We start from the raw sequence: 27,804 nt of genomic DNA on the forward strand, positions 1-27,804 counted from the left end.
ACTATACACATATCTAGTTCCTCACCCCTTTTTTATCTACCAGTATTAGCACCCATTGATGGTTCTTTCTTGAATCAATTATTACTATGATAGTTGCCAAATGGCATTTTTCTATTTCTATCTTACTGTCAGAAAAAACTGTCTCCTCTCCCTGTATTTTATTCATATGTTTATATCGTGGGTTCTACTTAATTGAATGATTTATAATGTATAAATGGCATTAGTTTGACGCTTAGGTTATCCCAGACTTGGCCAGTGGGAACCACTTCATGTTGAATTGTGTGTTCTCCTGACATGTCTCCATCATTTTTTTAACACTTCCATACCTCTTGACACAATAAGTTTTTCCAAGCTCAACTTTTATTTTTCCTGTTCTTGTCTGGAATCAGCTAGTTATTCAAGAAACACTGGCTTCTTTGAGTGAGGAATGGTATTTAGAAACCAACATCTGGGTCCTAGATATGCTCATTTCTACTGGGATATTTCTGCTTCCAGGCCCATTCTGTGGACAGAGCTAGGAAGTATAAGTATATACCCTCTATATTTTTATAACTCCCCACCTGTGTTGTAAACTGCTAATTCACATTGATAATTCCAAGTCCAATTCAATACTACAGGATTCATCTATCTTTCTCCCTCTTTGTTTTTGTTTCTTCCTTTTCAGTCAGTGAGAAATCTGGCCACCATTATCTGAAATATATTTACTGATAATGTTGAATCCCCTGTGCGAGCCAATCTCCTGACCCCACCTGACTGCCCCTGCCACCCTCTCCAGTGCTTTCCTCACAATGAGTTGCTATTATCTGCTGCCATGGGGTCATCCCTGTTTCCCTGCTCTGATACTATCCTTACAGGGTTCACTATTAGGTGCTCACTTGTGAAATCAATTGATTCTGAAAATAAATAGCATACGACCTTTTTCTTTGCTAATAAACAGATACCATATAACATCAAGAAATTACTCAAGTTTATTTAACTTTTTAATATTAGAATGACAGTATTCAAAAAAAATTCTCCACTCTAAAAACACTATTTGCTTGGGGGGGGCAGTAATTAGGTTTATTTATCTATTTGTTTAATGGAGGTACTGGGGATCTATTTGCTTTTAAAATATATTTAAAATATCTTGAACATGCAAAAACAGGAGTGAATCACAAAAATATTATGCCATGCAAAAACGAAAAACAAACCTAGGTACAAAAGAAGTCTTTACGTACTGTGTTTTACATACTGTGCTCACTTTGGCAGCATGTATACTAAAAATGGAACTTTACAGGGAAGATTAGTGTGATCCTTGTGCAAAGATGGTACAAATTTATGAAGCATTATATATATCTTGCTATGATTTTAAAAATCAGTAAACTAGAAATAATATATACCATATCTTCCATTCACATGAAATTTTAGAATAGGAAAAACTATCTATAGTGACAAATAGCCAGTGGTTGCTAAGGGCAGGAGGACTCACTGCAGAGGGCCATAGGGAACTATGATGGAAATGGGAATTCCATTTTGCAGGGATGGAAATGTTCTGTAACTTGATTATAGTATAAATTTGTCAAAACACTTGAAACTGCATACTTAAAATGCATTTCACTGTATGTAAATTATATTTCAACAAAAATGATTTTTAAAAAATATTGGTTATAGAATTCTAAAGAGCTGGAAAGGATCAGAGAGTCTCCTATTTTTGCAGATGATAGAAATTGAGGCTTAAAGAGGCTAAAGTCATTAGACCAACTAGTTGGCTGCAAAATTAAGAGACTCAAGTTTGCGAGCTTCAACTAGTTCACTGTTTTTCCACACCAGTCTCTTCTTTCTTGACATGCCAGACTGCCTGACCAGAAAAGTACTCTACCGAAGATCAAATTTGTGTTTTTCCTTCCTTTCACAGCACGGGCTAGGATTGAGAATGACAGAAGGAAGCCTTACTTAGAAGGATAGGCAAGCAGTAAGGATTCTGAATGTGCTGAGAGAAAGGCTCAGCGAGAGTTTCTGTGTCTTGAGATAAACAAAATTTTTAAAACTGCCTCATTTTTTTGGTAAGTGGTGCTCACTGGAGAGAAAGGGAGAAATGGTGGCTCTGGAACCATGATAAACCCAATTATCCTGACCCAGCCCTCCTGAGGCTGTCTGTGATCTGCTGTGGCTGATTGTTAAGAGTGGGCTCTTGTTAGGCCAAATGTGGGCCAAGGAACATCCTTGGCAAACGGCCTATCATTCCTCAAAGAGTTTGACCTCACGGCAGAAATATAGATCGGCAAGGGTGACATCCACACAATCACTGCCTCTTGGATCCAGTTTCCAAAAGTGACAATGTGAGATAACGGGAAACTATAGCATTAGCCAACTGATCAGACTCCAGTTAAGAACAGAACCCACTGTAGACTGAATAAGTTATCCCCTTGGGGTATCTGGGCAATCTATGGGGGAGTGTTCCACAAGTGGGAAATAATGGGCTTCCTGCTAAAAGGGCTTTTGGGTGATTAAGCATTTGTTTGGGAGAAAATAAAAGCATTGCAAATAGGTTTGTATTTGAGTTTGTAGAGCAGGTTATACTAATTTTATTGGAAATGTTAACTCATCCATTCAGCAATATTTATTGAGCATGTACTTACTGTGTGTCAGACACTGTGCTAAGAACTAGGGATAGTGGCTACACTCCTAGAGTTCAGGGAGTTTAGATAAGATGCTTCACAAATAGACTGGTATGGTAGGGAGTATGGGTTTCAATGGGAATTCAGAGAATAGATCCCTAATCTACCCTTTGGGTGAGGGGAAGGGAGGATGGGAGATGCCTCTCTTAAGAAAGTAACATTTTAGGCAGAGAGCTGAAGTAGAGGTTATCCACATGAAGAGGATGACATTGTCCTAGGAAGGTGGGGACATAAACAAAGCCCTGGAGATAAGAGGATGTGACTCTGTCAGGAAAAGGCAAGTGCAATGGTTTAAGGAACCTAGGGTAGCAGGAAAAGATGTGGGATGAAGCTCTGGAGATACAGGCTTGATCCTAAGGGCAATGATGAACCACTGAAGGGTGCTGAAGGGTGCTAAACAGGGCAGTAGGGTGACTTAAATGTCTAGAATATTTTCTCCGTTACAGCGTAAAGAATGGACTAAGGAGGGATGCAATTTACAGGGAGACCATTAAGAGACTTATTGGAACTGGAGAGAATGATGGAGATAAATAGATTTGAGTTAGAAAATACAACCTTTCAGGACTTGATTGGGTTTTAGGATGAGAGGAGAGAGAGAAAAGTTTGGGATGATGCACATTGTTTCTGACAGATAATACATCTGAGTACTTATAACATCTTTGTGCATATATGTGCAGAAAGATACTCAAGGCAATCCTTGCTATCCAAACTCAGGAACTTGAGATTCAAGTAAATTTTTGGATAATTTTTTTTTTCTATCTAAACTCCTGCTATTGGCTAGTTGACACTCAGAAACAGATAGATTTGGATAACAAGATTTCTTTGGATTCTCTACCTAAATCCAGGAACTGAAACTCAGGATTCAGATAGCGTATTTAGGATATTTGTTTTTGTTCCTGTTTTTAAAGAAAGTTTTTTATGCTGTTCCTTGCCATAATAGATTCAGTGTTTTAGGTAAGAACAAACTCTAGATCATGAAATACGAAGTTTATATTTTAATCAGTTGGTATTTAGGAGAAAGTTCCCAATATATATGGTATTAAATGTATTCCTATGACAAAAAGTTTTAAATATGAATGAGTAGCTCTATTTTTTAGTATTTTAGTTTTACATAGTAGATGTGATAATAACTAAGGAAATATATTTGCTATCAAGTGACCAGTTTGACAAAAATCTATTATCTTTACAAAAACCAATACAATTTTTAAAATACTCACTACCACTCTAAGCTTCCAATAAAGGAAATAAAACAAATTTGATTTTAGGAGCAAAGTACTTTTAGCAGAGTTTTGAAATAAAAATTTCTTCTGTATTCACTTCTGATGTAATGATTATCCTTATTTGACTTCTATGACTGCTGTATATTTTTTTCAAATTTGTATAAAAGGTGTGAAAATAACCCTCAGAATGGCAGTGATGATCCTCTAGTATTCCAGGAGAGTCTTTCACAGTCAGATGTGACAATATATACCAAACATTAGGACTTTTTGAGATTTGTGAAGGGATTTTCAAAATGTTGAAAACATAAATGAAAACTGATTTATATGGGGCTGGATTATAGGAAGAACTTCTTATTTTAATGTTTAATCTCTTGGTAAGAATTCCTTGAGTGATAGGTCACTAGAATTCCCTCCCGTAAAGCAAAAACATACATGTCTTTCCACAGACCACCAAACACATTCGGACATCTATCTAGCTTATAAGTGTAGATGTCAGATAAGCTTATATATAATGTCTGTCTCCTACTTCGTAACATCTTCTAAACATTCCTCATAACTACTGCCCCTCTCAGCTGATGCCCCTTCTCACTCCACTTTTTACTGAGAAAAAGACGATCTCATCTCCTTTCACCGTATCTATGATTTACCTAACCTGCAGCCACCTTCTCCTTTCCTCCCATATCAAAAGTGACCAATCGCTCTGCCTCTGCCCTGGATCCCTCTGGCTCTCACCTTCTCTAGAACTTCACTCCACCTCCTACATCAGCTCTATCAGGACATGCCACCCCAAAATAAGCCACTTCAGCATATTGATTATTTTGAGAAGAGTGCACTTAAGAAACAGATGCAGGAAGGGCTCTCTGACCTCCTTTTTTCTATCTAAAAACAGGCCATAAAATTTCCTGTGAGAAAGGTACCCCTCCTGTACTAGGAAGGGAAGACAACCCTTAACACCATAGACTGGGAATTGATGCTGCAGTGGATCTGTACAAACAAACTTATCAAAATCACTCGTCTGTTTTGCCCTGCTCCCATTTATCTCATAGCTGCTTTCCCATCATTGACTGCTCCTAGCCCAAACCCCTTTGTCTTGTTATTTCTTCACAAGTTTATTGTTTCTTTCTTTAGAAGGTATAAAAGCTTCCTGATCTGGTCACTTCTTTGGGTCTTCATTCTTTTGTGAAGGTCCATGTACATGCAAAACTTTAATAAAACTTGTATGCCTTTCTCTTGCTAATCTGTCCTATGTCAGTTTAATTCTGAAGCCCAGCTGGAGACGCTAAGAGGGTAGAGAAGAAATTTTTCCCCCCTACACTCCCATCAGCATAGAAATATACCTCATCTCATGTTTTAAATCATCCCTCTTGACCAAGCATTAACCCTTCAGCCACTATCCCATTTCTTTATTCTCCTTCACAGCAAAGCTTGAACGAATTTTTCCTCAGCAGGGTCTTTAAAGTTTTTTGCCTACAACACCTTAGAAGAATTTTATAAAGCTGTGTACTTACTCCCTTGGCATGTTTTTAGTTTAACATTTAAATTTTTTCATATTATTTACATAGTTGCAAAGGCTATAATTTCCAGAATATTGTAAATATTGGTGTTTTAACACTGTCACGTGAATCTTTAAAATGTATCAAGTAAATCTAAATGTGATACTCATCATTCACTAAAAAAACCAAAAACAATTTTAAAATCTTGTCTTTAGCACACAAATTTTACATCAGTCCTTTTTTAACTCCTAGTTCTAATTCACTTCCCCCAAAGAATTTTATCCTAATGTAATATATCTTATGTTTCACAGTCTTTTATTGATTACCTATCATATTTCTTTGAAAAAAAGTATATGAAATTAAGATGTTTACATTTTTCCTGTGACCAGAAGTCTCTAAAAGTTAAACAATATCTCATGGGTTTATTGTAATTATTAAAACATAATGGATCAAAATCACATTGAAGTAAACTTTTATTGGCAGTGCTGTCTTAGTAAAATGAGTGGGTTTTTTTTTCAACTGGCTTATCTTTTCAAGCATAACTTACTGTTCAGAGTGATGGGGCTCAGCATCACTTATAGTCCAATTGCTCAAATTTATGTAATAAGAAACTTCTTCATATTACTAAGTAGATAGAAGTCCTCTTACAGCAAAACCAGTCATTTCTTTGGACTCCTAAATTAATGCCAAATATGACTGTGTGTACTATCATCACCTTATCATCTATCATCTTCTTCAATTTGGTTGAAAAGAATATGAAAACACCCGGCTTTTAAAAATAATTTATTGGAGTTACTGCTTTCTCAAGTCCAGGTCAATGTTGTGAATTGTCCCTCTGCTTGTCATCCCTGGACATTTTACACCCATTGTTAAACAAGGAAGAGCTGTTTGCCTTTCCTGTATAAAAAGGGGTAAGGATGACTGTGAAAGCTGAGGCAGGAAAGGAGAAGCTGTGGCCACAACACAGGCCTGCTTTCAGGAACACCGTTGTTAGGAAAATGCAATTTTAGGAAAGTTAATATGAAATTGAGGAACTGAAAATTGATCCCTTGGAAAGTCTTTGTGTGCCCTAGTTTGAAGGCCACTGGTATACAGATGCTTTTGTACTGATTCCTATGCACTCTTAAAATCCACCCTAATTGCACCTCTGTCCCTGCAATGCCATTGAAAATCCTTCTACAAAGGCCATTAAAAAATATCCACATTTCTAAGTCCAAATAAACATCAAGAATAAGAAATAGTTACAAGCTTCAGAACAAAGAAAAGAAACTCTAATGCAGAAATCTGACCCAAAGTCACTATTAAAGAATTTACTCTCACAGTGGTTCAATACACTGCCCTCCTTTTATAATTAACATTACTAAGACCAGGACATGGGATATATTAGTTTACGGACAGGTCTCCTGATTCAACTGGCTCCACATAGGAGTGCCATAGTTGTGCAAAACTGCATGTAGGCAGCCATGGCTCTGATCCATTTTCCAAAATAAGCCGGCCCATTAGAGCTTTGATGAAGCATCTCACCAGGTATAGGCAGCTTCTGAAATAGGAAAACTGGGCGTTTTAAAGAAACATTTGGTTCAGCCATCTCCATCACACCCTCTTAGCAGGTACTGACATTTCAATCTATTGCTTAGAAAGGGAAATTTATTAAGAAAACGTTTGGTAGGACTCAAAAAAAAAAAAAAAAAAAGTCACTGGTCCCTAAACTTCTCTCCTAAGTCCACAATAAAACCAGATACTGAACACAAGATGTTCTGTGGGGAGCCGAGAGTGGAGCCATTACAGCTCTTTATTGGGGAAAACAGCCCTTGGGCATCCAGAACCATTGCTCCAGTATTCAGCTTGAAAACCTTGGACACTGTCTCTATAGATTTCAAAAAGTCTCACAAAATGCAGAAACGTGACTGGCGCAGCATCCTTTTTGGAGTTGATGGTGTCTTTCGGCAAGGTTTAATTCTCCATCTCATCAACCAAACTTGAAATGCCAGAGCATCTTTTTCCTCACAAGTATTTTCTCCCCAGGCTTTTCTTTCTAGGCGACTCTCTCTCTAGCGCAGCCTATGGAACATTAAAAAGTATACAGTTTACTATTAAACTCATGACACGCTTTAAAGTCATTTATAATCAAATTCCTCAATATAAAGCATCAATTCGAAAAACGCGTTTTACTCTGTTTAGACAGGGGCATTACTGAATACCCGCTTATGTAAGTTTGTTTAAAAGCCTCAGGAAGAAGTCTTGTTACATAGTGGGATTCCTTCTTCAAATCAGGGGTGGTGCCTCGGGACATTTTCCAACAGCAGGGGGCCAGGCGAGGCTCTCAGCGCCAGCAACGGGGAGCAGTAGACGCCTTCTTGGGAAATCTCCCGGGAGGACAGGCTAAGGAGCATGCGCAACAGATTTTCCGTTAGGAGGCAGGTAAGCACGCGCACGCAGATGTTGGGAATCCAGAAAGAGTCCTCTGAGCATGCGCTGTCGGGTGCCGGCGCCGTCGCCGTGGTTGGAGAATCTGCGAGGATCCTCGCCTTGGCCGGATTCCAGACTCGCGGAAGAAAGGCTGGTATATTCGTTTTTATGACAGGAATTTTAACATCTTTTACCTTCTTGAATCATTTTTTTCCCAAATGCAAATATATATTGAATATTCACTGTAAAATAGGCAAAGGACTGGGGGAACAAAGATATCACAGAAAAATAATTACAGATAGGCCTTAAACATACAAAAAGATGTGTAGCATCAGTTGTATTAAGAGAAAGCCAATTAGAACTACATTGAGGTACTATTTTTTACTCCTCAGATTGGCAAACATTGAAACGTTTGGCGATATACTCTATAGAATGTGAGGTAACAGAGGCTGCCTTACAGTGCAGGTGGGAGAGCAAAGGGTCGCAACCTTAGTGGTTAGAAAACTACAGCTGCATTTACACTTTGTTCCAATTATCGCACTTTGGGGGGTTCTTCCTATAGGTAACACTTGCTTACATATGAAATGATGTATGAAGTTGTTGACTATAATTAGCAACAGATTGGAAACTACCCAAATATCCATCTGAGAACTGAGAACTGATTTTTACAACAGTGGTATATATGCACAATCGAGCATTATGCAACTGTGAGAAAGAATGAGGAAGTCCCCTACATACTGATATGTAAAGATCTCCAGGATATCTTGCTAAATAAAAAACAAAAACAAAAACCAAAAAACCAGGTGCAGAACAGCTTATAAGGTATGCCTTTTGTGTAGGAAAGGAGAATAAGATTATATGATTCTTATTTCCACATAAATTCTGGAAAGATACACAAGAAACCAATACTCATGATTTCTTACGGGGTGGAAGGGAGGACAGAGGCACAGTGAGAGACTTCTCAATTATACATTATAATGTATTGCTTTTTGAACTGTATGAATGTTAATCATTAGAAAAATTAAATTATAGTAACTTTTAAAAAAATTCAGAAATATGTAATATAAAAAATGAAAAATCTCCCCTTCTAATTTTCCCGTTTGAAGGTTACTACTATTAACGATTAAGTGTATGTTCTTCTAGGATCTTAGTTGCTTTAATTTTAAAGTAGTTTTAAAAATTTACTTATGATATATGTTATTCACATGCTTTGGAAATATGGAGGAAAGCTTTATTTTTAATCAAAACCTTTTAGTCTGTTATAATTATGTTTTTTAATTTATCCTAGTTAAGGATATTAGTCATGAGTTACTAGTCGTGTGGATATCCTCTCCTGTGAAATGCCCATTTAATAAAAAAGCCCATTTTCTATTGGGTTGTCGTTTTCTTATTGATTTACAGGAGTTCTTTATAAATTCTGAATATATGTCCTTTGTACATGAACACTCTTTGGCTTGTCTTCTCATTTTAATATATTTTGATAAACAAAAGGTCATAATTTTAATGTGGTCCAATTATCAATTTTTTTAAATGGATGGTGCTTTTTCTTTGGTGCTGTTTAACAGATCTGCTATTAAACTTATTTATTGAATTCTTAATTTATGTTATTTTTTAGTTCTAGAATTTCCATTTATTTGTTTGTTATAGTTTCCAGTGCTCTGCCAAAGTCATCTTTTTCTTTTTTTCCTTGAACATATTTAAGAATTGCTATTTAAAAATCTATGTCTGATAACTCTACCAGCTGGTTCCCCTTTGGGTCTGTTTTTTCCCTCCTCCCTTGATTTGTTAAGATATCAGCTTGTCTCCTTGTATGCCTGGCTTTTTTTTTTTAATGTGGTCATTGTATATGGAAAAATTATAGAGATAATTTGAAGCCTGAAATAATGCCCTTTTCCTCGAGAGAGAATTCATGTTTGTTTCTGATAGGTGGCTGGGAGCACTATCAATCTCAGGGCAACTTAATCCATTCTGAAATTGAGATAATTCAGAATTGGCCTTCAGTACTTTTGAGGGCCTGTCTATTCAACCTATTCTTAGACTGTGACCCCTTGTGTCTCAACCTAAAGCCTGAGGATTTGCCCTGAATCGTGTTCCCCTAACCCCATGAGTCTGTCCGAAGCTCTTTTCAGCTTCTCACCTGCATCGTTGGAAATTGGAAGACTGTCAGAGCCCCCAATACTGGGCTCAGCTACCTAGATTTCTATCCCTCCATTTTCTCCTGGATCTTGGCACATAATTCTTCATGGCCTTATTTGCCCTCCTATGCTTTCAAACAGATAATTTAAAATATTTTATATAGCTTTTCCAGTTGTCCTCTAGGAAAATTGGTTATTCTGCTTATTCTGCAGAAGTTTTTGAAAATAAAAAAAGTGTTTCAAGACTTCTTTAAAGAAAAAATAAGTCTTAATTTTATGTTCTTTTTTTGTGTTTTGGAAGTAAGACTGTGGCTTGGAGCTTTATCGATGTAAATTTAAAATATTTTACAGCTGATTTTCAGGTGGACTTTTAAAAAAGCTAATATTGTTCTTTAAATCAGAAGCTCTCAGGATTTAAGGGCTGCGTGTTGAGGTCATTGGTAGCAGAGTTAGGGTTGGAAGTGGAGGATAGTTGTCCTACATTAGACAGAGCCTGTTTTGACAGCTGGGTGTCTCTTTCATACTAACACTTCTCTGCTTTCATCTCTAGCTCTCAGTATCATTTCATGCAGGTGATCACTCCATTCTTCTTAAAGCATTTTCTCTGAGCCCTTATTTTCCTGCTCCTTCTCTCTCTTTCTTGATTTCAGTCTATTTCGCTGACTTATTTTCCTTTTCCCAACCTCTGGTTCCCTAGAGCTTAATCTGGGGGATCTCTCCTCTATCTAAACTCTCTTCCCAATTGATCTCATGCAGACCTATGACATTAAATATTTCCTGTGCATAAAAATCTCAAATTTACACCTCCAGCTCAGATGTCTTCCTAGATCTTCTATCCCATTGCCTCCTTTTTTAATTAAAAAAAATACAGTGATATGCAAATACCTTAAGCATACAGCCCAGTGAATTTTACATATGTATACATCCATGTTGCCTCCATGCAGATCCGCACGTGAGGCGTTTCTATTACAGCAGAAGGTTCCATCGTAGCCTTTCTTTTTAATACTCCCTTCTGAGAGGTCTCTACTGTTCTGACTGTAATTTTGCCTGTTCTGTAGTTCATATAAATGGAATCATAGAGTGTGTATCGTTGTGTGTCTGGCTCGTTTCACTCAATGAGATGTTTTTAAAATGTGTTTGTGTTGCTCTGTATATTAGTAGTGCATTCTTTTTATTACTGCATAGTATTCCATAGTACGACAATTCCACAATTTGTTTATTCATTTTCCAGTTGTTAGACGTTGTTTTTTTCCCCCAGTTTTTGACTATCAGTAATAGAGCTGCTATGCTAGGAACAATTCTGTACATTTAAATATATATATATAAAATGCACTGTCTTAATGTGGTGACATGCTTGGAAGATCTGATTGGATAGATTACCTAATACAACATTCTAAGGAGAGAAACAGTGACCTTGACTTTTTCTTCCAAGTTCTTAAATTCAGTAACAGTTTTTAAAAAACTAATACATAAAGTGAAGGGTTACAAATCTGTGAAGATATCTGAAATCATCAGTAATAAAGAACTTTACAGAAAATCATAATTTTCCAACCCTAAGAAAATTGCTGGAGAATTTGTTTACCAAATTGTATTGACTCCTTTATCCTAATGATTGTCTTTCTTGGGAGAACCTACAAACCATTAGCAACTTCTGGCACAGGCAAAGAAACGTGTGTGCACAAACGTTTGGTTCTTTTATGCTGTTGTAATTGCACCAGGAAGACAAACAGCAACACATCAGTGGCTGAGATGCTCTCAAACCACAGACTCAGTGCCTTTTGTTGACTGCTTTAGCCCTTCTTCAGCGATCTTCTCTTCTCCTTTACTTTCTGACTACTCAGCCTGTGGTCCTCAGACCAAGAGCATCAGTATCATCCGGGAGCTGCATTAGTTACCTATTGTGAACATATTATCCCAATATTTATCAGCTTAAAACAACACATGTGTGTTATCTCACTGTTTTTGTGGGTCAGGATTCTGGGCACAGCTTAACTGGGTCCTCTGCTTTCCAGTCTCTCACAAGGCTGCAGTCAAGGTGGCATCCCAAGGTTTATGATATTATCTGAAGGCTTGACTGCCACCAACCCTGAGAACAGCCAGCTGGGGTCTCACTGAAGGCGTGCTGGATTATTTACCTGTTTAGGGCACCTGCATGTTTCAGGTTAGTTCTGACTGGATCACCTAATCCAAGTCATCATCCCCAAACAGCTTCCAGCTTCCTTGCTTTTTCTCCTTCCTGCCTACAGTCTACTTTCCAATGGCAACCGTAATGAAAATAAGAAATAAAATAAAAAATCTGAGCACATCACATCCCTACTGAAGCTGTCCAATGACTTCCAATTATTCAGAAAAAAATAAATTTCTGTAAAACTTGCAAAGTTCTCTATGACCTAGCCCCTGCCAGACCCTGACTCCAACCAGACTGCTTATCCCTATGATACATGCTAGATGTACTGGCTTTCTTTTGGACCCTTGAATACACCCAGCTCAGTTTCTCCTTAGGGTCTTTGCACTAGCTCTTCTCTCTGCTCCCAGATCTTCTCATAGTGGCTCCTCATTCAGGTCCTGGTCATGGAAAGTAGTCTTCATTCTTAATCTCTGTTACTTTATATTCTTTGTGGCATTACTCAAGATCTGAAATTCATGCTTGTTTACTTGTGTTATAGGATGTTACAAAGGGGCTCTGACTTGGACTTATAGCAGAGACTCCAAACGTCAAGCATGATATAGGAGGTAACAAAGACTCTTAGGACCCACGCCCAAGTAAGGGAAGGAGAGGTTGGTTCTTCCTGTATCAGCAATTGCCCACCCATTGAAGAGTTTGGGGTGAAAGGTCCTGGAGGGAGGAGAGAGAATTATCAATATACTCTGCAGGTGTGCCTCTCCCATGGTGGGAGGAGGGAGGAACCAGCCCCTCGTTGAAGGAGACTTCTCAGAGCGCGTCTGATACATGTACCCTGCACAGGGCTGGGTGCAGGTCCTGTGGCTCCTGAAGCTATACTACATCTGGGACTTCTTTAAGAAGAAGAACATAAAATTATGAATGAAGTGAAATATGAAAGTAACTATCATCAGTGATGTACCATGATCATTTTTACCTTGAGCTTGAAAAAGTAACAGAAAAGTTGAAAGTGATTAATCAAGTTTAAGCAAGTTCCTAAAAAACTAAATTACTCAAATGGCACTTTTGTGAATCTAGGGTTTCTTTTAATTCAAATAGAGTAATAAAGGTTTGCTTTTGCCTTAACAAAGGGAGGAGACTGAATCTAAGAAATTAGAAATAAGGTTAAAAAGGGGGGAATAAATAGGAGATAAAAATAAAAGATCAATATGTAAAGATATTTTGAGCCAAAAAACAATGACACAAAATGGATGAGATTTTAAAATAAAAGAGCCAGAAGCCAGTAAGCTTTTGAAAAGAAAAGATTAATATTTAATAAAAGTAAAGATTTAATAGTATCAGAGTTGTGCTCACATATTTATGTACAGATATGTCCATTGATGCTATTTATAAAGATAATTGTCCAACAATAAGAAAATAATTGTAAATCTTCTATAAAATGGAAATATGTATAGGTATTAAAAATCATCTTTTTTTTTTTTTTGAGTGAAGGTAGATTTATTCAGAGAGATACACTGAAAGGCAAGAGAAAGGCCATGAGGTGTGGGGGTTGGGTGCTCAGATTAAAAGTAGGTACACATTCCATAGACAGAATGTGGGCCATCTCTGAAGAGGGATGGGCCGCCAAAAATCTTCTTTTTGAGGATTATTGAAAGACATTGGGAAATGTTTGTAGTAAAAATGATGTTTACCAAAGTATATACACAATGGTTCCAACTTAAAAAACTATACAATACATATGTGTTTTCTCAAAATGCTAAACACAGAGTTACCACATGACTCAGCAATTTCACACCTAGGTATTTACCCAAGAGAAATGAAAACATATGTCTATGAAAAACTTATACCAAACTTGCCAATATTCATGGCAGCATTGTTCATAATATTAAGAATGGAAATAACCCAAATGTCCAAAATTTGATCTATTCATAAAATATAGTATTATTCAGCAATATAAAGGGATGAAATACTATTCATGCTACAACAGGGATAAATCTTAAAATTATTATGCTAAGTTGAAAGAAGCCAAACACAAAAGACCAAATATTGTATGATACCATTTGTATGAAATGTCAGGAATAGGCAAGTCTATAAGAGGCAGAAAATAGATTAGTGGTTGCCAGGGACTGGGGAGCAGGGAGTAAGGAGTGACTGTTAAGGGGTAAAGGGTTTCTTTTAGAGATGATAAAAACGCTTTAAATTTAGATGTGGTGATGGTTATGCAATTACCATAGGTATAACATATATGTCAGTATATATACCAGTATATATAGTATAAAATACCAGTATGTTTCAACAGTTTTTCTCTGCAGGTAGTGGAATTATGAGAGATTTAATTTTCTTTTTTCTGCATTTTACACATTTTTACAATGAAAAATTGCATTTAAAACAAATAAATGAGGGAACTGGTAACCAGTGTTACTCTAAATGTGATCTGTGAAATGGTGCTGGTCCCTAAATGTCACTGGTCTGCAACTAAATGCAAAAATTGACAGTAAATACCTAGAAACTTTAGATAACTATTTTACACTGCTGTGATATTCAAGTGTATGGTTAATTCTGTTTTACTAAAATACTCATCCTCCGTGGATTGGAATTAAAAACAAAAACCTGCTCCTTCAACACAGAGGGTTAGTGAAGCCCTGCCCTAGATAATTCCTTAGTATCCTTTTCAGAAATGCTGAAACCAAAGGGGTTGATTAAAAGGAATAAAAACTAAAAAAGTGGATTGATTTATAAAATCATAACAGTACAGATGATTAGAGCACATTATGCTTAGAAGGAAATAAAAGCAGAAAGCTTACAGACTGAACTGAATGAAAAGGAAAAAACAAAACAAAACCACTGCCATCAGCCTCTAAGGCTGGAGCTTCCAAACTCAAACATCAGAGGAAGTCTCCCATCTGCCTCTTGATAGTGGTTCCCAGGGATTGTTACAGGTTCTGAGTTGTTACAGGGTTGGGAAATGGGGAGGAGGCTTGAAAACAATGTAAGTGCAAAAGACTCAGCCTATACAAACCCTGAGGTAGACTGGAATGATGAATCACCTCTTCCCTGGGTTGGATTCACTAGGTCAGGAAGTCTCCCAGGAACAGATGAACCAGGTCAGCTTTAACGTGTTTCCCAGACATCTCAGGAAGATGTTGAATCAGAGACCGATCTGTTTTTTCAAAGTCCTTGGAATTTGATCTTTACTAACCGTGTAGCATGGGGCATGGCAGAAGATGCTCAGATACGTGGCAAGGACATTCTCCTCTGCCTGCAGCCTAGGTATGTCATTCACAAACGAGAGGGTCGAAGGGGACCACTGGGATGATGGCTCAGTGGTGGCTGAATCTTCAACTTCGTATTCTTCCATCTTCGTGAAGCCTGCAAGACCAAGGGACTTTAAAATGTGGCCCAAGATGGATGTTGTGACTAGCGTGGTTGAAGCCAGGAATGTATTTACCCAATTTGGGTGATTATAATGTGATATTAATAGTACACTGCTTCTAAGGGGAGGGTATAGCTCAGTGGTAGAGTGCATGCTTAGCATTCACAAGGTCTGGGGTTCATTCCCCAGTATCTCCATTAAAAAGAAAGAAAGGAAAATAAAAGTACACTACTGCTAACACACTCTTTCTCAAAGATATTTCAGTTCCACATGAACAGATACTTCCTATAAAGTTTTGCAGAATCTTTTGCAGTGATTTTTGTAGGCTGTTGTGCTTAACTGTGGCATTTGGGAACTGGTGCCTGTTTCCTTAGTGAGAGAAGTACTGTCTTAAGTGTCATCACCTCTGCCAAGGCAGTGTTTCCTGTCGTACAGCTCAGTGTTACTTGTTCTGTGATAAACAGCTGGATGATGAATGGATTTTCTAAAAACCTTATCAAGCTGTAATGACTTCCTGAGGTTATAAATGGCTTCTGCATGAAAAGGTTAACTGTGAATCATAAATAACAAAGGCTTCTCAACAGAACCATCTTTCTCTTGTGTGAACATTGTATGTACTGAAATATTATCCATTTATCTTGCTGTTTAATATCATTTTTTCTTTCTTCCTCCAGTAAAAACTGATAGACTTTGGCCATTAATGTAGAAGAAAAAACTATTTCAACCCAGGTGCCCTGTTAAATGTCACAGCTCAATGTTGATGAGTTTTGGTCACTTCCAGTTAGCTTTCTAAAATCCAAAATAGGACCTCCAAGCAGCCCTACTAGCTGTGGTAGGAAAAAGCTGCACTAATTTCATAAACAAGAAAAGGCACTCATTTTATTCCACTTGTCCTTTGGAGGCTGAAGGGAACCTGTTTAATGTCCACTAAGGTCAGGACATGATTGATGGCTCAATGACTGTTGTGTGAGAAATCAAGGAATCTCATGTTAAGATTGGAAGGCTCAGAAAGGGAGGCAGTCTGATGTTGGTTACATTGTGTTTTGGTCAGGAACCTTGGATCAGAAGAGACATATACCCCACTCAGACCAGTTTAAGCCCAAAAGGAATAGCATTGGCTCACATAACTGAAAGCTCAGTTGCCACTCCACACTGAAAATCAAGGCTTCAGGCATGGTTAGATCAAGCAAAGTCATTTGTAGCTTGTCTCTCTCCACACCTCTCAGCCCTGCTCTCTTCTGTGCTGGTGGTTTCTGCAGATGTCTTGACATTGAGACTAACTGAGCTGATTAGGTCACAGGTTGACCCCTGAACTGTGGACTCTTCTGATTAGCCAGACCTGGGTCCTGTGCTCATTACCAGGTTCCAAATTCAGGCCGCTGTGACTTGTGAGTCCTCTGAATGTCCTCGTCTTGATCCTGCTGTTTGGGGATCATGCTCTTGTCAGAGGACCTCACCCAATCACATGGATCAAGGCCTTAGGGAGGTGGTTGGGGACTCACATGCACCCTGGACCCATCTGTAGCACAAGTTGCTGTGGACCCTGTCACCAGGAGTTGACACCCTCTGGGCACCACTCCAAAGGAGACTGAAAGCAGGAGAGGGGAGGCAGGGCAGAACTGCTCACCTAGGAGGAGTTGATGTCTGACCCAAATGTGGCAGATGCCAGGAGCACCAGAAAAGCCCCACTTGTTCCAAAGAGAACTCCCCATCTCCTGGCTGATACCTGAAATTCTACCCCAACTGTCTTGCTTTCACTTTAAGCTCTTGTTAATAAACAAATATCCTTGAGAGTGGAAACACTTTATGTTTTTAATCAGCATTCTTGGTACAAAGGATTAAAACGGAGGTTTTGATAACAAGAGGGAATGAAATTTTCAGGGTTCTGGGAGTCAGGGGTCAAGGAATAAATGGGGTGGGAGGTGAGAAATGACACAGAACATGAAAGAATCTGCCACCTTCCAGCATGTCTGTGGCTGGAGCTGGATGGGACAACGATTTGGGATGCAGGTAGGTGACATGGTGTGTTACTGAGTTGAAGTGATAGCTGAGAGAAAGCAAGAAGGAAGGAAGCCCAGTGGGTGGTGATGGCATCATGGAAGAGCAGTCCAAGAACTAGGTCTTGGAGGATTCAGAGGTGGGGACAGGTAAAGGGCTGAGGTAGGGGGAGGATAATCACAGTGGGGAAACAAACTGAGCAAATGGATGGAGATTGAAACAGATCTCTATGTACTCGTTGTCTTGTTTTTCCAGTGCCTGCTGTGTACCAGGCCACTTTACAGATGGGTTACCTTTCCTTTGTTACACAAATAATTTTTTTAAATTGTAATAAAATATATACAACACAAAACTGACCATTTTAACCATTTTCTAAATGTATAGGCCAGTGGCGTTAAGTATATTCACTTTGTTGTGCAAACATCATCACTATCCATCTCCAAAACTTTTTCATCATCCCAAACTGAAACTCTGTATCCATTATAGAATAACTCACCATTTCTCCCTTTCTTAGCACCTGGTAGCTACTGTTATACTTTCTGCATCTATGAATTTGACTGTTACAGAATGTGATATAAGTGGACTCATATAATGTGTCATCCTTCTGTATCTGGCTTACTTCACTTAGCATAATGCCTTCAACCATTCATCCATGTGTAACGTATCAGAATTTCATTTCTTTTTAAGGCTGAATAACATTCCGTTGTATGTATATGCCACATTTTGTTTATCTATTCACTTGTCAATGAATACTAGGTTGTTACTAGCTTTTGGCTATTGTGAAGAATGCTGCTGTGAACATGGGTGTACTGTTAAAGTCCCTGCTTTTCTTCATTTGTGTATATACCCAGAAGTGGGAATTGCTGGATCATATGGTAATGCTATGTTTAACTTTTTGAAGAACTGCTATACTGTTTTCCACAGTGACTGTACCATTTTACATTCTCAACAGCAATGCACCAGGTTTCCAGTTTCTTTACATCCTTAGCAACACTTGGTTTTCTGTTTCCCCCCTCCTTTTTTCAAAAATAATAGTCTTCTTAATGGGGTGTGAGGTAGTATCTCATTGTGATTTTGATTAGCTCCTTAATGATTAGTGATGTTGAGTATCTTTTCTTGTATTTGTTGATCATTTGTATATCTTCTTTGGAGAGATGTCTGTTCAAGCCCTGTGCCTATATTTGAATTGAGTTGTTGGGTTGTTTTGTTCTTGTTGAGTTATAGAAGTTCTTTATATATTCTGGATATTAATCTATTATCCTATATGTGATTTGCAAATATTTTCTCACCATTGAGTATGATGTTAACTGTGGGGTTTTTAATGCATGGCCTCTATTATGTTGGGGTAGTTTTCTTCTATTCCTAGGTTTTTTTTTTTTTTTTTTTTTAGTGTTTTATCATGAAAGGATGTTAAATTTTGGCAAATTCCTTTCCTGCATCAATTGAGATGATCATTTTCCCCTCTTCATTCCATTAATAGTTTGTATTACATGATTTTTGTATGTTGAACTATCCTTGCATTTCAAGAATAAGTCCTACTTGGTCATGGTGTATAATCCTTTAAAAATACGAATAAATTAAGTTTTCTATTACTTTATTGGAAATTTTTGCCTCAATATTCATAAGAAATATTGGTCTTTAGTTTTCTTTTTTTTAGTATCTTTGCCTGGCTTTGGTATCAAGGTAATGTTGTGCTTATAGAATGATTTAGGGAGTATTCCTTCTTCAGTTTCTTAAATGAGTTTGAGAAAGATTGGTGTTTGTTCTTTTTTAAATGTTTGACAGAATTCCCCAGTGAAACCATCTGGTCTAGGACTTTTCTTTGTTGGGCAGTTTTTTTGTTTTTCTTTTCTTTTTTTTTACTGTTGATTCAGTTTTCTTATTATAGTTCTATTCAGATTTTCTATTTCTTCATGATTCAGTTTTGGTAGGTTTTTTTCTAGGAATTTTTCCATTTCATCTAGGTTATTCAATTTTTTATCATACAATTGTTCATAGTACTCTCTTAGGCTATATTTTAATTTCTGTAGGACTAGTAGTAATGTCCCACCACAAATAATTTTTTAAACACATACCTTCTGTGTGCAAGGCACACTGTGTTAGGTTCTGGAGCCCTATCTCTGAGTAAGACCCCATGTCATCACAGAGCTTATAGTCCAGTGAATTCAAAATGTGATTTAGAGACTAAAGTTGGATAACCTTCCACTTTCAGAATTATATTAACTATATTCTAATTATATTAACTATACACATTCAAAATTATAATAACTAACAATTTAAGATATTGATTCCCAAGCCTCAGTCAGTGAAAGCAAGCCCTTATGATACAATTTTATCAGCCCTTACTTTTTGTTACTACTGTATTCTTGCCAAAGGTCCCTTGTCTCAGTGTATGTGTGGCAGACAATCTTGGAGACAGGAACAACTAGCAACAGTCACTCTAGTCCCACATTACTCTTTTTACCATACATGCTTAAATTTAGGCATGGGGATGGGACTCTCTTTTCCTTTTTATTCAGATATGATATCTGTACGATGAGGGCATGAAGTTCACTAGTTTGATGGGTTTTTACATATGTCTAGACCTGTGTAGCCAGGTAGTAGATCAATATAAAATATTGCCATTGCGCATTGCTAGTGTATATGAGACATGAGAAGATTTAGACTCAAAATCTCAGTCTAGCAGCAGTGTAGAGTAAGGAGGGTAAGACGGGCTCCGAGCCTTAGCTGGAGAAAACATCCAAAAATTCTGCTAACTCTGCCAGGAATGGCTCAGATACTCACATATTCTGCAAAATCAGCTTTGGTCTGAGCCCTCCAACAAACTCTGCTTGTGCGCGCACACACACAAACACACACGCACGCACACACATGCACATACACACATTCATTCATTCAGCATGGAATTTTCAGCTTCTGACTTGGTGGAGTATCCAAAGATAAAGAAATCACTGTCCCTGCCCTTCTAGAGAAGAGCCAGTGTTGCTGCAGCCAAAGGCCCCAGGGCTCACCTTCCGACTTTTCAGACATGGTTGGCAGCAGCTGCTGTACTCCTTATACCCTTTTTCACTCCTCAGAAAATCCTAGCTCTGCTCTCTCGCTCCGTGTCATGGTCATCACTTACTCACCTGAAGTTAGGTCAGGCCTGGGGGTCATCTCTACTCTAACCATCTTGTTCTACTCCTACTACTTCAGCTGTGGCTTCTAGAGCTGCCAGTTTTCTTCTGTGTTCCAGGAATTAGGCCCAATGATGTGGGATCTGAAGGCTATAGGCTAGTCAGCCTGGAGAGAACACCGTTAGGGGGTTAGTTGATTACTAATCTCAGCACTGTAGAGAGGGATTTTATAAGAAGGAAGTGGACTGATTGTTCGTGATCTGTGAAGGAAACAGTAAGATAGGCTCAGGTTAAGAACAGAAAGATGGTATTTGGAATGTAGAAAGAAAATCCTTGTCCAAAGAGTGGCCAGGATGATGCCAGGGGACAGCCTGCAGCCCAGCAGAGAGTTTCATGGTTCTCCTGACTTCAGGTGATGGGTGGGGTTGGGCTGGTGTTCTGATCCTACTTACTCAGTGGTTCCATGATTCTATGATGTCACTGAAGAGAGAAGAATGGGGAGCTGGGCTCAGTTCCAGCTGCTCCAATTTCTCTCTCCTCTGAATTCTCATAGTTTTTGGGGTGAGGGGAGGTGAGCTGAGTCCCACGTGTCCCAGCTCAGTCTCCCCTCTAGCCACCTCAGCCCCCATCACATTTATGGAGAGAAATTAACCATTGTGAGTCCACGTCACCAAAACAAGCAGAGCATCTTTTATGAAGCTCATCAAAAGAACAACATTGAAAACATCCTTTTATTCTTCTGTTTCTAGAAAACTTAAAGAACAAGAGAACTACATTCAAACTGAGCTGGAAAAGTATATTTGGACAGTCTATGACTGTGAGAGTGGACGAGTCTCCTAGCTACCCTATGAGCTTTGAAACCACAGCATTCACTTTCTTCATCATCCTTCTAATTTGCCTCAGTTGCATCTTCTTTTTATTGGTGGTTTTTTTATATAAATGGTATAAATCCATGCTGATAAATTGGGATCAGCTTTCAAGTCACACTAGCAAATGTATCTAGAAATAATATAAAACAATTTAAAATAGAGCAAATAATAATGCTGTAGCTATCTGTTTTTTCCATTTCAGGGTTTTAGAAATGATAATTTCCTGTTTAAAAATGAAGTTCCATTTCAAGCCTTAACATTAAGACCATTCTTCCTTTTCTGAATTTTTTTATTATTTATTTTCAGTACCCAAAACGGGGAAGATGAACAGACAGAGAAAGGTCCTTGTACAGATGCTAATGGAGGTGTAGGTTGTACAGCTGCTAATATGGAGGTGGACAATTTAGGAGACCAAGAAAAGTAAGTCTGTATCTTAGCATGTGGTAGAATGCCATTTCTGTGTGTGATAATGGTGGCTAAGATGCATGAATTTTTAAAACCTTGCTGATTGATTTTATAGGCCTCCTGTACCCATGAGGCCTGGCATTCTTGTCCAGAGACAGAGTAAAGAGGTGGTGGCCATACCCTTAGGAAATGGAGAGGATGTGGAGGATGAAGAAGAAGACAAAATAAAAGAGAAGCAAAAGCCCAAGACTGCTGGAGAAAACGGTCAGGAGGTGATGATGGGCTTTTCTACTCTCAAGGGGCAGCTTAGAATTTGTCTGATTGAAGAGGAGGTAAATGCCTTGGCTAGGTATAATGAAAGGTGGTCTTGTCTGTAACTTAGGTTTTTGTCTGGAAAGGAGTACAGTGTCCACAGTCATTTAAACCATCTTCTTAGCCTGTTGGTTCATGTTATTAAACAGATTACACATGCCACTCCTGGACACATGCCCCATCTTCATTCTTACATTTGTGTTTGTCTTAATAGTTCCCCTTCACTTTGCTTCACTCAGAATCCTAAAATCTTAGAGGTGGAAGAGACCTTGGAGATCACTTAGGGGGATCCAACTCTCTCATGAATTGTTCAAAGTTACTCCCCCACCAAGGCTGAACTCAAGACCAGACCCCATGTACCTGCTCTATTTCCAGGCTCCTTCTACAGCAGCATGTAAACATTGGCAGGGCCTTCCTGATCTCCATGTTTGGAGCTCCTTAATAAGAACCACTGACATGCCCCAGGACCAGTAGGAGACAGAATGATGGTCCAGGTGGCTCTTGGGTTTGATTGCTTCACAGAGAGAATAACACATCACCAAATGCTATTTGAATAGAGCAGCGTATGCTTTTGTAACCATACGAATCTGAATCAGATCATGATGGTCTTTCATGCTTTCCTCTGTCATTTAGAAATACCTTTGCTGTTTCTCACTAAAAATGTACATAAAACCTATAGTTTTAAAAGCAGGGCTTGTTGCGTTCATAAATTGATCACTTTAGACCATTTGTCCCGTTCTCTTGCAGGATGACTATTTGCAAAAACCACCCATCCCTGTCACTGGAAGTCCTTCAGCTATTGGTAACCACAAAAGACCCTTAAAAGGAGTGACATTTTCTAGGGAGGTAATTGTTGTGGACCTTGGGAAGGACAACCCTGTAGCTCGAAGCTATACTCGATTACATAAAGAGAGAAAATGAAGCTCAGAAAACGCTGAGAGTGAAAGAAATGTAACCTTAGACTAACAGTGAAGTGACTGGGGTACAGAATCATGTTGAAACAACAAAATAATGAGGAATTAAACAAATTCAGATAGTATTTTACCTTTGTGCAGAAAGAAGTGGACTATGTGCAAAATTCTGTAAGTAAAATATCCGGAGCTTGAATACAGATTTTTAAAAAGTCAAATCTGAGTTCAAGAAGTTAATTGTATTAAGTGTCCTTAAAACTCTGTCTACTCAAACACTGTCATAACATGTGAATAAAGTTATTTGTGTTTGTGCAGATATCTTTTAGGTAAATCATGTTCAAGGGGGACTTTGGCAACAGTACAGGTTCTTGATGCTTTGATCACAGGCATTTATGACCAAATAGTATTACCGCTGTCATCATGGAAACTTCCAATAGCTGGGACTAGGGCCTCCTACTACGCAGTTCCCTTTGAACTCAGTCCTGAAACTTTCTTGTACTGATGGCTGCTTTTTAAGATTGACACCAAAACAACTACCATCAGCAACAAAATGCCTGTTACTTTAGGCAAATCCTGAGATGATACTTTTCTTGATTTCAGTAGTTTAAAATTTGCTTTTCATGTGTGGACTATGACAGTACAGACCAGTACAGCATTTGTAAAATGTGTAAGGGGCTATGAGAGAGGTAAAAAGCAGAAAACATAGCATTTGATTCAGGAGCCTCGCACATTGTCCTGTGTGCAGCATACGCTTAATAAATGTTTGTTGAATGATTAGGGGAATAAGTGATAAAATAATTTAGAATGTGTGCCTGACGCTAACTGGGGAGTGTTGGTGCCCTTTGTAGGGGAGAAGTCCCTGTGGTCTGGAACCATTCCACTGTGGGGCAGAGAAGGGACTTAATGGAATGGAAGGATTGGCTAAGATAAGCAGAGGGAAGAGTGTCTTTCAGATGGCCAAAGGCACAAGCCAAGGCAAAGAGGTGAGAGTGTGTACTGAGTTTGGTGGACACCAGTTAGCTGGAGCCAGGTTGGCCCTGAGGAGCGTTGAGATATAACAGTGAAGTGCAGTGAGGAGTCAGAGTAAGGTGAGTCTCAGGATCCCAGGCTAGAGGTATGGGGTGGAAGATGGGGTAAAGCCATGGGACTGCAGGGGAGGGGTTTACAGAAGTATTCATTCAGAGCCCATGAGATGTCTACAAGCACTTAAAATCTTAATCTTTCACCTGATGGTAACATTAAAATTTTAAAAAAAAATTTTAAATTGTGGTAAAACACAAATTTACCGTCTTAACCATCTTTAAGTGCACAGTTAAATAATCTTAAGTACACTCACGTTGTACAGCTATCACATCCACCCAAAGAACTGTTTTCATTTTGCACAGCTCTAACTCTGTACCCATTAAACGCTAACTCCTCATTCCCGACCTTCCCAGGCCCCAGCAACCACCAATCTACTTTCCAATCTACTTTGTATCTCTATGAATTTGATGACTCTAAGCACCTCATATAAGTGGAATCACAGTATTCGTCCTCTGTGACTAGCTTCTTTCGCTTAGCATAATGTCCTCGAGGTTTATCCATGTGTCAGAATTTCCTTCCTTTTGAAGCCTGAACAATATCCCATTTGTATGTGTATCCCACATTTTGTTTTTTTGTTTATCTGTTGATGAACGCTTGGGTTGCTTCACCTTTCATCTGTTGTGAATAATGTTGCTATGATGGTTTAAAATTTCAATCTAAGAAAATTCAGACTTATCCAGATAAACATTTATAGGTGCGTATTCCCATATATTGGCATGGTTCATTGCCTGTATCTGGATCTGTATTTATGAAACCAAGTTACTCTGTCACAAGCTGACAAGAAAAGAGTAGAGAAGGAATGAATCCATAATGATGCACCTGTGTCGAAGTGAAGGCCAATTTCCTGTGACTGACTGTACTAACTGTGGTTTTGTACAACTTCTAGTAGGGGAAAATGGTGGGAAAATTGGCCATCAGTGCCCATGATGTTACAGGCACACGGAATTCCGGAAAGGCCAGTCAGTGGTGCCACAACCATGGGGTGAGTCAATAGAACAGCAAGAACTAATGGAAAATCAAAACACTAGTAACAACTGGGAAGGCTTTTTTTTTTTTTTAAGTTTTATACTTAAATCATTTGAAATTTACAGAAGAGCTGCAAGAATAGTACAAAGAACTGTGTGCCTTCACTCAGATTCCCCAGCTAACAGTTTACCACATTTGTTTTCTTTTTCTCTTTCCATATATATGTATTCAGATGTTTTAAGCATTTGATAGAAAGATGCACACATTCTGTGTCATTCAGCCTTAGCACTTCAGCACATTCTTCCTACAGACTGGAACATTCTCCCACATGACCACAAGCTATCCATCAACTAACAGTGATACCTTTGCCATCTAATCAAGAGGGCTCATTCAAAATTTGCCAGTTGTCCCAGTTATATCCCATATAGGTCCAGGATCCAGTTCATGACAATGCTTTCCGTGTAGTTGTCACGTCTCTTTCTTCTCTTCAATTTGGACCATTCCCTCAGACTTGCTTTGACTTTTCTGACCTTGACACTTTTGAAAATTACAGGTCAGGTACTTTGTAGCATGTCCGTCACTGTTGGGTTTGCCTGATATTTCTTCATGATTAGGTTCAGGCCATGTGTCTTTGGCAGGAATGTTCCAGAAGTGATCCTGTGACCTCAGTGCATCACATCAGCAGTTGTGTGCTGCCATGTGTATTGATGTAATTTTAATTTTTACCACTTGGTTAAGATGGTGTCTGTCAGATTTCTCCCCTGTAAAGTTAATGAGTAGTTTTTACTTATTAATAAGCAGTATTCATTGGCAGTCGCTTATGCTGTACTCTTCTTCACTGGAAGCAAGTCACTGTGTCCAGCCCACGCCCAAGGGGAGAGGATACACAAGGACATGAATACCAAGAGGCCGGGCTCGTTGATGGTCATCCTGAAGGCTGTAGAGTCTCAGGTTGGTGCTGCCTCTGGTGGCTGGCAGTCCTCTCTGGGAGAACATGACTCCAGTAGAGGTCAAGAGCATGCCAGCTGATGATGCCATCTCATTTCAGAGCTTTTAAAATGTGTGATATGATTCTAACACTATGATATAATGTACCAGCAGAGGGGAGTGTGACTCTCTGAGAGGTGGAGACATCAAGGAAAATTTTGCAGAGGAAAATATTAGAGCAAAGTCTTGGTGAAGGAGGTGAGAAGGGAAAGGGCCCTCCAGGCAGAAGGTCCTGAAAGTTCAGAGGCACAGATGTGTGGGAGGGCCCCAGAGTGTGACTGCTGGACAGGGTGCTGGTGACGGAACAATTCAAGATGAGGGCCAGGCCGGCCCTTGAGTGAGCCTTGCTAAGGGAGTGGGCATGGGAAGTCCCTGAAGAATGTAAAGCAGAGCTATTGTATTAATGGTTTTGTTAGAAAGATTGCTATGGAGGCAGTGGAGGATGGGTTGGAGGGGAGAGAGTCTCATGGGGGCAAGAAGACCACTAGGAAGGCCATTGTAAAGATCCAAGCAATAAAATGTGAAGACCCAGAGGAAAACAGGTGAGATGGAATGAAGAAAAGTGACTCAAGAAAAACACAGGAGAGGGACTTGATAGGATGTCCAGTCAGCTGTGAGGGATGAGCAGGGCTGCCTTACTGAACAGCTCTTTGTGAAGTGTAGACTGCGACATGGACGGCGCCCCTTGGGCTGTGCAGAGTGGAGCCCTGGAGACAAGGGCAGGGTGGACAAATAGAATACCCAGCCCTTGGATGATGATGATGCCCACAGACAGGACAGAGGGAAGCCATGAGAGGAAGAGGAGGAGCAGGTTCAAGGGAAGTGGCAGTGAGCCAGGGATTGTAAATTGGTCTCCAAATAGCCATGCTACCATCTTCCTTTAGTAACAACCCCTCCCCCTGTATTTTCTCTGGGAGTATGTGACTAAGTTCTGGCCATTGAGGTGAGCACAGAAGTGATTTCTGCAACTTCTGAGTCATGCACTTGGAAGGAGAGAAGCACGCCTGCCTTATCTTTCCTTCCTCCTGCAGGTAAGAATGTGGAGGTGGTCGTGAGCCATCTTTGACAAAGCAGATGAAGGTAGCATCTTAGAAGTGGCAGAGTAGCAGGATGTAATCTGGAAGCTCCAAACATCCAGCTTTCACACTGGTCCTGAACCACTAGTGAGAGAAATAAACTTCCAACAGTTTAAGCCACTTTTAGGGAGGAAGAGGTGGGGTTGGGGAGAGTCTCTGGCTACAGAAGCCTCGTCTTTATCCTAACTATTGGAGAAGTTATGTAAAAATGGGGTGGAAAGTGATGGAGGAGAATGTGCCTCTCAGATCTCCTGGGCAGTGTGCATTAGGGCCAGCCCTGCTGCCATTCTCTGAGTCACTGCTGCATTAGTGCCAAGGCCACTCACAGGGTGCTTCTAACCAATGTGTGAGCTGACTAAGATACCATTCCTGCAAGAAGTAGGACTCCTTTGGCAGGAACATTGGCTCTAGGAGCTGCCTTTGGCTTGGCTGGGAAATCTGGGATAGAAGGGTCAATTTAGGAGTATTTGGAGTTTGGTGGTAGTTGGTGTATGGAGGTAAAGGAGATCACAGAGGAGAGGTGAAGATAAGACAACAAAAACATTTTTAAGTGCTTCCTTCATGCCTGGAACTGTTCTAAGAGATTTAGTTGTATTAATTCTTTTAACGTCACACCACCTATGAGGTTATGTGGCAGACACTGCTAGTTGTCCCCCAATATCTGTTCTTCCC

General features: G+C 39.1%; 1 protein-coding gene and 1 non-coding gene across 2 annotated transcripts; both read left to right on the forward strand.

The window, feature by feature from the left end:
- Window positions 1-1,232: 1,232 nt before the first annotated feature.
- LOC123615941 (U6 spliceosomal RNA) lies at window positions 1,233-1,337 on the forward strand. Its single transcript, XR_006723770.1, has one exon. It is a non-coding gene; the product is annotated as a U6 spliceosomal RNA (small nuclear RNA).
- A 20,033-nt stretch (window positions 1,338-21,370) lies between these two features.
- On the forward strand, window positions 21,371-23,312 carry C15H2orf74 (chromosome 15 C2orf74 homolog). Its single transcript, XM_045514337.1, has 4 exons — window positions 21,371-21,465; window positions 21,699-21,812; window positions 21,913-22,069; window positions 22,857-23,312. Exons 1-4 carry the CDS (start codon window positions 21,371-21,373, stop codon window positions 23,028-23,030), a joined length of 540 nt encoding a protein of 179 aa, XP_045370293.1. The 3' UTR covers window positions 23,031-23,312.
- Window positions 23,313-27,804: the final 4,492 nt, after the last annotated feature.

The sequence above is a fragment of the Camelus bactrianus genome, chromosome 15 (assembly GCF_048773025.1).
Source record: "Camelus bactrianus isolate YW-2024 breed Bactrian camel chromosome 15, ASM4877302v1, whole genome shotgun sequence".
NCBI classification, from domain to species: domain Eukaryota; kingdom Metazoa; phylum Chordata; class Mammalia; order Artiodactyla; family Camelidae; genus Camelus; species Camelus bactrianus.